The sequence below is a fragment of the Pithys albifrons genome, chromosome 3, assembly GCF_047495875.1.
Source record: "Pithys albifrons albifrons isolate INPA30051 chromosome 3, PitAlb_v1, whole genome shotgun sequence".
In the NCBI taxonomy this organism is placed as follows: Eukaryota; Metazoa; Chordata; class Aves; order Passeriformes; family Thamnophilidae; genus Pithys; species Pithys albifrons.
The window spans coordinates 65,062,793-65,077,362 of record NC_092460.1 but is presented as its reverse complement, the minus strand read 5'-3'; the positions used below and the strand labels follow the sequence as shown (position 1 = coordinate 65,077,362).

Here is a 14,570-nt window from a genome sequence, read left to right as displayed (position 1 = left end):
AAGTGATCAGCAGTTAACTACTTTTTTTGTTAACTACTGGCATGGGCAGTTAGTGGCAGGGGAGAGAATTTACATACTAATTCCAAACTACAACATTATCCACCCCTAAATTCTCTTCCATGCCAATACTCTACATCAAACTTAAATTTTCTTTCAAATATTTAAATGTTTATAAATACAGTAATATGAGTCGTTTACCCAGAGATAAGTTCCCCTTGAGGTACACATCATGTCTCTCCATCTTCCTGCATCACCCACCAGGTGGAACTAGATCCTTGAGCAAAGACAACCCCACGAATGGGTTTGCCTTTGCCTGAGGCAGGGTTGATCCAGACTGTTTTCCCTAGCATACCTCTCAGGTGTATTACGGGGACTTTATCTCCATCTACAGTGTGAGGGGGTTCTGATTGGGCAGGACCGGCTCGATTGACAGAGCCTCTAGTGTTGACTAGCCATGTAGCCTTTGCTAAGTGTTGATCCCAGTGTTTGAAAGTCCCTCCACCCAACGCCCTCAAAGTGGTTTTCAACAGTCCATTACACCGTTCAACTTTCCCGGCAGCTGGTGCATGGTAGGGGATATGATGCACCCACTCAATGCCGTGCTCTTACGCCCAGGTAGCAACTAAGCTGTTCTTGAAATGAGTTCCATTATCTGACTCAATTCGCTCTGGGGTGCCATGTCGCCACAGGACTTGTTTTTCCAGGCCTAAGATGGTGTTCCAGGCAGTGGCATGAGGCACTGGGTGTGTCTCCAGCCACCCTGTGGTTGCTTCCACCATGGTGAGCACATAGCGCTTGCCTTGGCAGGTCTGTGGCAGTGTGATGTAGTCAACCTGCCAGGCCTCCCCGTACTTATACTTATCCCAGTGTCCACCATACCACAGGGGCTTCACTCTCTTAGCCTGCTTAATGGCAGCACATGTCTCACATTCCTGGATAACCTGAGAGATAATGTCCATGGTTAAATCCACCCCTCGGTCTCGTGCCCATTTATAAGTGGCATCTCTGCCCTGATGGCCTGAGGCATCATGGGCCCATCGAGCCAAGAACAGCTCTCCCTTGTGCTGCCAGTCCAGATCTGTCTGTGATACTTTCACTTGCGCAGCTCGGTCTGCCTGTTGGTTGTTGAGATGTTCCTCATTGGCCCGATTTTTGGGCACGTGTGCGTCTACGTGGCGGACTCTCACAGTCAGCTTCTCTACCTGGGTGGCGATGTCTTGCCATATATCGGCAGCCCAGATGGGTCTCCCTCTGCGTTTCCAATTGGTTTTCTTCCATCGGTCTAACCATCCCCAGAGAGCATTGGCCACCATCCATGAGTCAGTGTAGAGGTAAAGCTTTGGCCATTTCTCTCGTTCAGCAATGTCCAGGGCCAACTGCACAGCTTTAAGCTCTGCAAACTGACTCAACCCACCTTCTCCTTCAGTAGCTTCTGCAACTTGTTGGGTGGGACTCCATACAGCTGCTTTCCATTTGCGATTAGTCCCTACAGTGCGACAGGAGCCATCGGTGAAGAGGGCGTAGCATATTTCTTCTTCTGGCAATTGATTGTATGGTAGAGCTTCTTCTGCACGTGTCACCTGCTCTTCCTCTTCATCTGCTAGACCAAAATTTTCACCTTCAGGCCAGTTTGTGATGATTTCCAGGATCCTAGGGCGATTTGATTTTCCCATACGGGCGTGCTGCATAATCAGGGCAATCCACTTGCTCCAGGTAGCATCAGTGGCGTGATGTGTAGAGGCAGCCTGTCCTGCCAACATCCACTTCAACACTGGTAGCCGAGGTGCCAGAAAGAGCTGTGCTTCTGTGCCAATCACCTCTGAGGCGGCTTGAACTCCTTCATAGGCGGCTAGGATCTCTTTCTCTGTTGAGGTGTAGTTGGCTTCAGATCCTCTGTAGCCTCAGCTCCAGAATCCAAGTGGTCGGCCTCGAGTCTCACCAGGCACCTTTTGCCAAAGGCTCCAAGACAGGCCATTATTCCCGGCAGCGGAGTAGAGCATGTTCTGTATGTCTGGTCCTGTCCTGACTGGTCCAAGGGCTACAGCCTGAGCAATCTCATGCTTGATTTGGTCAAAGGCTTGTTGCTGCTCAGGGCCCCAGTGGAAATCATTCTTCTTACGCGTTACCAAGTAGAGAGGGCTTACGATCTGACTGTATGCTGGGATATGCATCCTCCAGAACCCTATGGCACCCAGAAAGGCTTGTATTTCCTTTTTGCTGGTAGGTGGGGACATTGCTGTGATCTTATTGATGACTTCTGTTGGAATCTGACGGCATCCATCCTGCCACTTCACTCCCAGGAACTGGATCTCTCGGGCTGGTCCCTTAACCTTACTCCACTTGATGGCAAAGCCAGCTCCCAAAAGGATCTGGATGATTTTCTCTCCTTTCTGAAAAACCTCTTCTGCTGTGTCCCCCCACACAGTGATGTCATCAATGTATTGCGGGTGTTCTGGAGCCTCACCCTTCTCCAGTGCAGTCTGGATCAGCCCATGACAGATGGTGGGACTGTGTTTCCACCCCTGGGGTAGTCGGTTCCAGGTGTACTGCACGCCCCTCCAGGTGAAAGCAAACTGTGGCCTGCACTCTGGTGCCAGAGGAATGGAGAAGAACGCATTAGCAATGTCAATCGTGGCATGCCACTTTGCTGCCTTGGACTCCAGCTCATACTGGAGCTCCAGCATGTCCGGCACAGCGGCACTCAGCGGTGGGGTATCTTCATTCAAGCCACGATAGTCCACAGTCAATCTCGATTCTCCATCAGACTTATGCACAGGCCAAATGGGGCTGTTGAAGGATGTGTGGGTTTTGCTGACCACCCCTTGGCTCTCCAGTTCATGGATCATCTTATGGATGGGGATCACAGCATCGCAGTTCGTTCGGTATTGACTACCGTGCACTGTTGTGGTGGCAATTGGCACCTGCTGTTCCTCAACTTTCAACAGTCCGACAGCAGAAGGACTTTCTGAGAGACCTGGCAATGAGTTCAATTGTTCAATCCCTTCTGTCTGTACAGTGGCTATTCCAAAAGCCCATCTATGCCCCTTTGGGTCCTTAAAATATCCATTCCTGAGGTAGTCAATGCCCAGGATACATGGGGCTGCTGGACCAGTCACAATGGGGTGTTTCTGCCAATCTCTCCCTGTCAAGCTCACTTCAGCTTCTGACACAGTCAACTCTTGAGATCCTCCTGTCACCCCAGAAATAGTTTCTGAGCCCACATGTCCTGATGGCATTAATGTGCATTGAGCGCCGGTATCAACCAAAGCCTTATACCTTTATGGGTCTGATGTGCCAGGCCATCGAATCCACACAGTCCAATAGACACGTTTTTCCCGTGCCTCTACCTGGCTAGAGGCAGGGCCCCCCAAACACTGATCCTGGTCATAGCAGTCGGAACCTTTTCTCGATGAGTACACCTGGGAGGTGCCCTCCTGTGGGTCAGATTCTTGCCCATGGGAAACTGGGACTGCACTTACTCTCACTGACCTGCTTCCATTCTCCTTCAGTTCTTGTACTCGGGCTGCAAGGGCATGGGTGGGTTTCCCATCCCACCGTCCCATGTCTTCTCCATGTTTGGCCAGGAAGTACCACATCTCAGTTCATGAGGTCTGTCCACTTCCTCTGGTTGGGGGGCATCTGGCCCTGACTTCAGAGGTTCTCATTCGCACTGGTGCCACTTGGAGACTTTCCCTAATTTCCTCTCTAATTGCTTTTACCTCTGCAGGCAGCATCTTGAGACTCAACCAATGTCTCTACAGCAGAAATACGGGCCTGCATTGGGCTGTGGGTCATGCATTCATATATCCGGAGCTTATTTGCTACAGCGCCCACTGTTTCTTGGTTCTCTTCCCTATACATGGATGCCAGGAAATCGGTGTATTCAGCTGGCCCTGAGTGTGAAAGGTTCCACCACATATGTGGTGTGCATCTGACCTTGTCAGGGTCATTATTGGTTTGCCCACCCCTTCCAAAAAGCACTTCCATCATTGCCATCTCAGACGTAAAATTCCTTCTTCCATCGTCTTCCAAGTCTTCTTAATGTGATGTTCCTACAGGATTTCTCTATAAACAAACCTCTCTTACACTCATTAGAAGTCGTGCCCAGAGTGAAAGGGGCTTTGATTCCCTCACAAACACCTGTTCAATAGCCACATCCTGGGCCAGAGCCCCCAAAAACCTGGCTTCAGCACCATCCAGTTGTAAGGTTTCACCCATAAGGTCCCAAACTCGGATCAACCAAGTCAGGATGGGCTCGTCCGGCTGTCGAGCAATGTCTTTCCGCAAACCACGGAGGTTATCAAACAACAGTGACTCAGTGATGATCTCAGGCTCTGGGTCTGCTTGCTGTGAAGGTGCAGCAGCCCCCTAATCATCCGCTGGATGGGGTGGTTTGGTCTTATATTTCCTTTTCTGGATAGGAGCAACTTCTGTAGGCTTGGCCTGTCCTCCTGGTTTAGCCTTGTCCTGCGTCACTGTAACATCAGAGGTTTTACCCTCTTCCCCTTTTTTAGCCCCATCCTGCATCACTGTAACGTCAGGGGTTTTACCCTCTTCCTTCTTCCTCTTCACTGTAACGTCAGGGGTTTTATTCACTTCCTTTTCCCCCTTCACTGTGCCATCAGGGGTTTTATTCTCTTCCTTTTCCCCGTTCACAGGGCTAGGCTTCTGAATGCATTCTGGAAAAACCCTGGCCCTACCTTCAAACATACTGTAAGCCGCAGGGATACAACCTTGCAGAAAAACCATAAAGAGCAAGATATCTCTGGCATCCAGGGAGAATTTAAACATCTCAAAAGCCGTTGTAGCAGACTTGAAGGGGGAATGGATGAAGGGTTGGGAGAAAAGATTCCCCTTTGTTCCTTCCCAAGGGTCAGTACTATTATTACTAAATCCCCAGAGGTATCAGCTTAGGTTACGGCAGGAAAACAGCCTTGACAGCACCACCCAAATGACACCCACAGGCATTGAATTCATAGCACCATAAATCCAGAGTAAGAACTCAATAATAATTGCGGCTATTTGAGTTCTACTCATTGATTTGTTGATAAGACTTAAACCTGCCGCTCCTTTTGGCATAAATTTGTACCAACAAAAAGCCAATATATTATACAGTATGGTCCTGATGAACCCTAAACTCAATACCCACATGGTGCCACAAGAACAGTTATCCTTCTTTGTTTACAAGCCCCACGTTGGGCGCCAAAAATATGTCTTGGTTTGAGGGGAAAAAACCAAAATGTTTACCCACAAGTGGGAGAGGGGGCCTTCTCCACAATAATCACACCACTCTTTATCAAATTTAAGGAAAAAAAAAAAAGAAATTTAATACAAGAAGGATAACTGTTCTTAACTGCTATATATATACAGGCTAGTGCAAACCGCTTCCCCAACACCACAAGAGAAAGAAAAAGAAAAGAAAAAAAAAACAACAACAAAACCCATCAGGTTTTCCTCCAGGAGGAAAGTTATACTTAGGCAGTGTCAAATGTCATAGTCCGGCTGGCTATGGAGTGAGTTTCCAGTCCCTGTCCAGCGAGACAGATGAGTGGTGAGCTTTCAGATGAACTCTGTCTCTTCCCCCTGTGTTCCTTGTCCAAGAAAACAGAAACACGAGCGGCCAGAAACAGTCCAGGGCAGGCAGCAGCAGCGAGGGGCCAGAAGCAGTACCGGGCAGGCAGCAGCAGCAGCGATGGCTTCTCCTCTACCCACACACACACCCCAACTCCTCGCCGTGTGTAGTCCCCAAGAACAAAGGAGACAAACCTGCCCCCGCCCAAGTGATCAGCAGTTAACTACTTTTTTTGTTAACTACTGGCATGGGCAGTTAGTGGCAGGGGAGAGAATTTACATACTAATTCCAAACTACAACAGCCAGCGTCCTGTCTCAGCATCTTGAATGCAGGTTTACTAAAACACCTGAGCAGCACGTTTGGATGTGAAGAGAAACATTAAGGACTGAAAGTCCCAGAGCTGCAGAGATCTCCTCATGCAAATTTGAACAGTGGGAGAGAAACATTTTTGGTCTTGCTGTTGCCACACAGGGGTCTTTGCATCAGTCCTGTGAAAGTGAGCTGTGAGAACTGCTGGGCTGGTGTGCTGTATTTAAGCATTTCACAATACTCCTGACATTTTCCCCTGTGGACTAAAGGGGATATCCTGTGTAAAAGGCCATGTTTGAAAAACATGGCTTACAATAGCAAGCTGTATTTTCATTACATCCACTTTTCAGAGCCAGTTTAGATGTGACTTGCCATTACTAAAATGAGACTTTAGTCAAGCTCCTGTGAACAAACCCTTGAGTGGGTCTGTGTCCCCAATGCTAACAAAGATGGTGGGGCTGCAATTGGCCCTCTCTTGCCCAGTATACACCCCTAGGCAGGCCCTGTCCACAACCCCTGTCCATTGTTGCTCTGCACTTTGTGGCAAGGCTTGACTAGGGCTTCCTGTGTAACAGAGCTGCATCCACGAGAAGAGGAAGGTGATAGGAGAGGGAGAATACACACCTTCTTTAATACACCCTACGTAACATTAGTCCTTGTGTGCTCTCACTTCTCTGCCTCCCCTACGTATTACATACAGCCCCTTTTCATTTAGTTTTACCTCTCCTACTTCAAACTGAAATGTCAGAAGAAAAAATTTATCCTTGACTCCTTTATGTGTCTTTGTGATTTCCCTCTTCTCCAGACCCTTCATTGCATTCTGGTCCTTATCCATTGCAAGAAGAGGCAATCCATGTAATAGCTATTTATTTCACAAGGAGAAATGGCCTGGGGGAAACCTCCTTCCTGATCCCATATTGAACATTTGATTTAAACCTAAATGAATGAACAAGTCACTCTAAGAAGACATTAAGGAATTTCTTGATTGCTAGATACACCTACGTTGTGGCTGGTTTTGAGGGGTGATGCAGAAAAAGGAAAAAAAATATTCCCTTAGAAACTTACTACTGGCATAAAACTTAGTATCCATTCATATTGAATTGATTAAAAAGTGCAAATCGAATATTTTTCAAACATCTACCTTCACCTGTACCAGTAAATGAGTTCTGTTTACAATTCTATATGAACAATACCTTTTCATAATTCATGCAGATGGTCATAGCATTCACAGTATGTCACAGAAACACTAGTGGGTTACAGTCCACATAGCTCAAGCATTTGCTTTGAAAGGTTTAGAGATTTTTAGTGAGCTCATGGTGAATTTCATAGTGGCTGCTTTATTTACATACTGCCTATCAGAAGAGATCAAGTATTTCTGTTTCCCTAAATTGGCCCTCTCTGGAATATAATAGCAGCTTTCAAACTTACCACATGTTATCTATATATTTTCAATTAGAAATAGGGTCATGCTTGTGAGTTAATGGGTTTAGTTCTGAAAGTGCCAAAACTTTGATCAACACATGTAAAACAATTGGCTGAAAAGGGTGATTTTGATCCATGCTTTATACATCAGTGTGCATTACCCACAGTATGACAGGAAACATAATCACTACTGAAACCTTTTAATATCTGCAAGAGGGAAAACGGTACTTGGAAATTTAAAAAAGATTAGATAACAAAAGAGCACTTGAGGCAGTACCTGTTATGAGTACTTGCAGGATATGTAACCCAGTTATGGAACCTGAAGCACAAATCATTGCAGTTTCTTATTTCTTCCAAGCTTTGTTTAAACAATAATTCAACTATTTAGAATTTCATTTATAGTAAAGCAGTCCTATTTTTCTTTCTGTGCTGTGTATTTTATTTACATAGCCAGTGGTGGGTTTCTATTTGGAAACTTAGGCTATAAAAAAAAATCGGTTCCTTGATTTGCTACGAAATATTGGTAAGATAAAAATCATGATCTCACTGACGACAGCACAAATATTGCCATTTCGCCCACAAGGTCACATACAAACAACTGACTCTTGGCTTGGCCACACAGCCAGGCATCCTGTGAGTAACTCCTGTGGAGTGAATGGAACATCAGAGCTGCACAGGCAGGCTTCCTATTGAATAAGATTTTAACTGCAATACTGCAACACATTTAGTTTGAATAAAGCCTCCATTCTTTAATCAGTGTAACTGTCAAACTAAGGCAACTGTAACTTCTTAGTTTACATACCACCATCACCCAGGGAAGAAATTTACTTCTGACTGAACACAAAGAAACTTCATCTACTCATTCAAATTATACCTTATTTGAAAACACAGGCATAACATGGTTCTTGCCTGGGGAATAGGGAAGGAACAATATGAGTATTTCTAAACATTTCCAGCCTTACCCATTTGTTGACAGACTCTTGAGTTATTTTGGAAGCTATGTCTCTGCTGCCTGCCATGTCAGTTATTATATTGAAAATGTAATTGTACAGGGGCTTTGACACTGAACTTTATAAATTTGTTCCAACTGACCTTGTCTCAGTTATTTGCCAGCCTGGCACGGAAACTTAGCAGTCATTATTTGTTCTCATGCAGTAGGTAGGAGCAGCATGGAGCAGGAGATAGAATGGACCTGACATTTTACATGACTGCAAATGAGGAAGAAGCTTTAAATAAAGAGATTATTATGCCCACCACAAAGAGTGTTGCATTTCTCTCAAACAGACCAGATTTAGGTTGTACTGTGGGTGTGACTGTAGTGTTTTCAAACATCTATTTAAATTTATATCTCTTCCACCATTCATTGAATTATACATTTCAAGAAAAGTTTTAGAGCATGGCTTTCTGTTCTGAAAAAGGTACAAGTCACTGCAGCGCATTAAAAGCAGAAAAAGTGTATCGGAATACAGATCCCCACCTGGAAGTTTCACAAAGTTTCAGAAGTCTGAAGCACACATTTAAATCTTTCCTTAAAAAAATCAGAGTGGAAAAGCAAAACAGAGCAAAAGTGAAAGCTAATGAATAAATGATGTTATATGTGTAGGACCACATCTGCAAAAGGTTCAGTAGATTTAATCCTTACTTACACAAGTGTGAGAGCAAAGCATCACCAGCAGACACTTCAGAGGTACAACGTGCAGTTGAGCTCCCTCTGTTGGCTCTGCAGCAGCTGAAGTGCCTTTAGTTACTTCTTTTTCAACATAAGCACATCTACTTGGCAACACCAATCTCTATGTAAAAAACATTATATTCCAGTCGTAAAAAAACGGAACTTCAGTTTTCAGAATCATTGGAATAAACAATATTTAAGAAAAGGTAAAACAGGAAACTCTAGAGGCTCAGAAGTGAGTTCTATTTATGGTTCTTGGAGTGAGTGTCTAGCATACGGAAATCCAAATTATCTTGCAGCTCAATAATTTACAGGTTCTGAAAGAGAATCTCTGGATTACTTTCTTGCACTTTTTTGTTCCTACTTTCAAACAATTGGGAAAGGAAACAAATTCATACCCAGTCTTTAGAGAGACTCTGCTCATAAATGATCAGTGTGTGCTCTCAGTGAGTTGATGGCTCCAAAGGAGAGCTTGTCTGCGCAGAGCCAGCTGACAAGGAGACTTGTAAACATGATTTGACGTCTCAAGGGTGAGGCTGACAGCAAGATGGAAATGTAGGATTTCCAGGAAATGAAAACTGGATATAGCAACCCATGTCTGTCTTTTGTGGTTGTGTTCTTGGTGATAACTTCTGATAGCCATTATGCAAAGCCACTGTGCTTTTCTTGAAGCCAATTTTCTCTGTTTCTTTTTCTCCTAGGCGTCTGGATGCCAACCACATCAACTATGTGCCCCCCAACTGCTTCAATGGCTTGGTCTCCCTTAGACACCTGTGGCTAGATGATAATTCTTTGACAGAAATTCCTGTCCAAGCTTTTAGGAGTTTGCCAGCACTTCAGGCAATGACACTGGCACTGAATAAAATTCATTATATACCAGACTATGCCTTCGGAAATCTCTCCAGTTTGGTAGTTTTGTAAGTTTCATTGATTTCCTTTTAGACACAATCTCTTCTTGCAAAGCTGTGGCCTCGTCGTGATTAATTACTTGAAGATCCAATGTTTAATTTAGATGTTGCTTGAGATAACCTTTAGTAATTAAATATTCCCCTTGGCCATCTCCAGTTGGCAAATTATAGGTAAATAGGTATAGGCATGGATCTGTTTTGTCTTACAGTCTTAATATTAAATTGGTGTCTTGGGGCTGTGAGTCTACAGTTTCCCTTCTACAGTTGCACTAGGCTTACTGGTATGCCTTTACCCAAAGATCAACATCATTTGTTCAGAAAATACTCTTTTTGAAATATAAATGCAGTTTTATGGGTTGCTTTTGTAAAACAACTCAAAATTTTAAAAAATTACCTTGAAGAAACTGATTTTTTTGCATCTTCCTACAGTTTGACTAACATTTCCTAAACCACTTGTTCTGAACTAGCTTAAAATTTCTCTCTCAGTAAGAAAGTATGTAAGGGAATTAAAAAATCACCCTATCTAGTCAGCAAAACAAACAGGAAGGGAGGAATTGTGCTCTCCCTAAGACTGACTGAGAGAAGATTAGAAACAGGAAATGAACTGAAATCTTTTGGGGGGACTTGGAAAGAATGCTGTCTAGTAGAAAAAAAATGCATTTCCCTTCATAGAAAATATATATACATATATGTAGAGAGAGAAAGTATATGTAGTTTTGTATTTGGTTATGTTTGCATATCAGTTCAACTAATGGGAACATGCATGGCTGGCACCAAAATCTGGAAGGTATACTAAGGAGCATGATTTCAGCTTTTTATCATCTGGGATTGTACCAAGTGGAAAAAAATCTAGGCTGGCTGGAGAAACTGAGGTGAAGAACTTATTTCAGGATGCTTTGGAAAATGTTAGCATTATTAAAGAGAGAATTATATATATACAAGCTTTATGAGCTGCCTGAAATGATAATCTGTAAGACACTTAGCATGTTTTAGCATATTCTAGCTCCAGTGTAAACCCTGAACCTGGCCCACATCAGGGCTCTTCAGTCACACTCTGCCTGATGCTTAATATACTCATGTAAGTACACAGGGCCCCAAAAATGTGGATTGACAGTTGCCTTGTGCTGCAAAACCTTTGCCTTCTCTTTACATTAAGTATCAGTCACATTCAAGTTAAGGAGTGGATGGACTTGTCATTTGATTAAGCTTCTAGACTTTTATCAGTAGTGGTAAAGACAAGAGGCTGTCTTAAACATTGTTCACTAGATCCCTACCAGAAACATAGTGGTAAGAGTACAGTTAAGAAATGCAGGACAAAAAAAAATTTCTTTTCATGCCCTGATTGCTTCTGTTCAGTTAGGTTATTTAAGATTTGCCTTGCTTATTTCTAATCTTCTAGGCTATGTAGTCGTTAATAATTGAATCATTCCTTGTTACATGCAACAGTTTATATTTTTGGCTCATCAAAATCTTTGTGTGTGGTTCTTCTTTCATTTGGTTGCTCCTCTATATGGTCTGGCAAATTTTGAACTCAGTGCAAAAATGCATGGTCAATTGGAGCATGTCAAAACCTTTATAATTAAAGATCCAGACATAATTGGAATTTGGAGATGCACTCTTCATGCTAACGAAAGCACTGAAGGTCAGCATAGTCATTAAGAAGAGTTGACTGGGTTTCTTCCTAGAAAAGGAAAAACCCACAGAACATTTTTATTTTGCCATCAAAATTCCTGCCTTTCATGGACAGGTAGACTCAATTTCTTTAGATTCTGCAGCAAATTCAGAGAGCTTCTGATCTTTAACAAGATTTTCAGAGCAAAATAAAGTATTGAAGGGGCCTGGCTGCCCTCATTCACAGCCTTTCTTTTCTTTTAAAGCGTACTCCTCTGGTTTCCCTCCACTATAGGGGTAGGATTTGAGAACAAAATGGAAGGAAAAATCTTCTGGGAAAAAGGCAGCCTTTTTCAGTTAAACGACCTGAAGCGGCTACAAATTCTATCTACTCACAGTAATGAGCTTGACTCTGAGTGGGGTTTTATCGTGCTGTTTTAAAAGACTTAGAAATAGGCAGAACTCATAGTCTTTGGAGGAGGGGAGGATTGGTTAAAATACACAAAAATTACTTTCAGTTGCTAAGTATTTCAGGAAGTAGCTATTGATAATTATCATTTCAAAGGAAGGCAAGTTAACAGTGCTTTTAAGATTAGTTAGTTTGCTCGTCTCAGCGAAGCTACAACTTTGTGTCTTCTTGCATTCTGCAAGCCTAATGCCCCTTACCTGTGTGCTGCGTTATCCATCTCCTCACCTGCTGATGGTTTGTGCCATACCCACTGACACCCTCTGCACATACGTCTTCCAAATATACACCTCATAACCCACACAGTTTTTGAGACAACATATTAACCAGTTCACCATCACTGAGAATATGTCTATTCAATATGCAAACCCCAACGTGGAACTCCAGAATTCAACATTTTTGAACAATCTATGTGGTTTTAAAACAGATCCCCTCCAGGAAACCACATGGAAGCCTTTGTGGGTGAAGAGGTACCGGGAGAAAGGGTGGAGGGTGCTGGAGGTGCCCCCTAGACATACACTTGCAAAAGCATGACTTGCATATAATCAATGCATGCCCAAAAATAAGTTTCTTTTGATTGAACCATTAAAATGTTTTACTTAAGACCACTGTGTGCAGTGTGCTTTCCTGACTGCGTGCTTAATGTTCCCCTGCAGACATCTCCATAACAATAGAATCTATTCCCTGGGAAAGAAATGCTTTGATGGGCTCCACAGCCTAGAGACATTGTGAGTTGACCTCTTATTTGTTTCCTTTTTTTTAGAGTGTTTCATTAATATTCTGAAAGAATAAAAATAGCCTAAAAGCCAAATGTGGGGTTTGGCTTGCCTAATCGCTACAGGATCTAAGTGATAATTCACAATGACTCTATATAGCAAATCCTCTTTTTGACTGTAAAATTAGTTTGCCTTTTTAATAAGCATTGTCAGTTGATAAATTGTTTGAAAGACAGTTGAAAACTGTATTGAGCATTGAAAAGGAAGCAACTATTCATGAACAGTTATTTTTGCCTAGTTTAGTACTATTTATTTGTTTTATTTCATCAATAAAACTAATAGCTAGGTTGGGGAATTGTCACAATGAAAAGCTTTAACATTATGAAACTGTCTTACAATAGAGGAGTGTTATAAAAGTCGATGGGGTTATATTTTTATACTTGGAAGAGTAAAAATTCCAGGTAGTCAAATTCTGCACGTGCTTTACAAATGGAAGAAGGGAAATATGTCAGTTATATCCAAGTTTTTGTCTTTAAAGAGCTCTAATAAAGAATAGCACTGGTACAGGTTGAAATTTCCTCAAGTTTTCACTGTAATTCTGTTCAGACTAATTCAAATTTTCTTGAGTTGTCTAGGAAAAAATTGTTCTACAGAAAATGCCAAACAGGAATGCAGTGCAGTATGCCACTACAGTTAGTCCAGTAGAGATGTCTGCAAGAGTCACCCACAGACCAAAACAGTGCTACAGGGACAGGAAAACCTTGCATAGCCTTCCTACAGCACCTGCCACAGTCAGCTGCATCATTTTCTGAGATTTTAGATGTTCTACCCCACCAGCACAGAGGCTAAAGCCTGGTATTCGGAAGAAATAGTTTTGGACATGAATAATTCTAGGCTAAAGGTGTCTATTTGCTTTCTCATTCTGCCCACTGTGCACTGCCCACTTTCATCTTTCATTAAGATCAGGAAGCAAAAAGTTTTGAGCTGTTGTTGTTTTAATGACCAGTTTTTATTACATTGAGCCCTTGCCATTGAATTGCAGTTTTACCGTATGGACCTTTACTGGCTGAGAGTTGAGAGGAAGTCCCTTAGTGTAGCACCGGAAAGGGAGAAGGGGAAAGGAAGAAGGAAAATGTAACTGGGTTTTTCTGTTTTTTTAAGTGATATTCACATGGCACGTGGTCAAAAATGGGGAAAAACAGAACAGTGGAATAAGTAATTGTAAACTCAGTCCCAGCCACCTGGCATGAGAGAGGTGAAAACACAGAGCACAGTCAGGAACCTGGGAATAAATGTAGGTGCAGCCACTTCACTGCAACAGGACAGTGTAGCGCTTGCCTCAAGCACAGTCATTGCATAGTGTGTAGACCAGTTTCCAGAGAGTTTCAAGGTAATCTAAAGATCTTGGTGTCAATTACAAGATGCCAGCTTTAAGATCATTTGTTTGCATTGACGCATAGGTCTGGAAATCACATATAACTGGAGGGCAAAGCCAGACTGTACATGTCTGTAATCTCTTTTTGTCAATAAGCAGGAGAGATTTACAAGCAGGAAGGAAAGCCTTGTTGAGTTCAGACAGCAGTTTCCTGCCTGCATTACTTCAGTCTGATACTATTTCAATTTCAATCTATTGTAAACTGTGGCTTGTGTTTTGCCTGTTTAAAAACAGCTTTTGCTCCAGTTTTTCAGACTATTTTTGTCATGAGGCATTGCCAGAGAGCATCACAGTAAACTGGCATAGCTCAATTTTAGTTTCAGATATCTCCTAAATGCTGAAGGCAGAAGTAGGATTATAATCCATTCAGCCTACCAGAATAAAATCTAACTACTGCTGCAGCATGAGCAGTTCTTAAAGCAGAGGTTGCTACCCTATATCATTTTTACAGTTTGTGTGGT

General features: G+C 42.9%; 1 protein-coding gene across 2 annotated transcripts in view; it reads left to right on the top strand.

Annotated features, from left to right (window-relative positions):
* The window catches only part of LGR5 (leucine rich repeat containing G protein-coupled receptor 5), a 96,976-nt gene that overhangs the window by 59,421 nt on the left and 22,985 nt on the right, over window positions 1–14,570 (top strand). The window contains exons 5-6 of one of the 2 annotated variants that reach the window (XM_071552222.1): window positions 9,675–9,890; window positions 12,615–12,686. In XM_071552222.1, the coding sequence (XP_071408323.1) occupies window positions 9,675–9,890; window positions 12,615–12,686 (288 nt within the window). The remainder of the gene's footprint in view (window positions 1–9,674; window positions 9,891–12,614; window positions 12,687–14,570) is intronic. The other variant, XM_071552223.1, reaches the window with a different exon arrangement.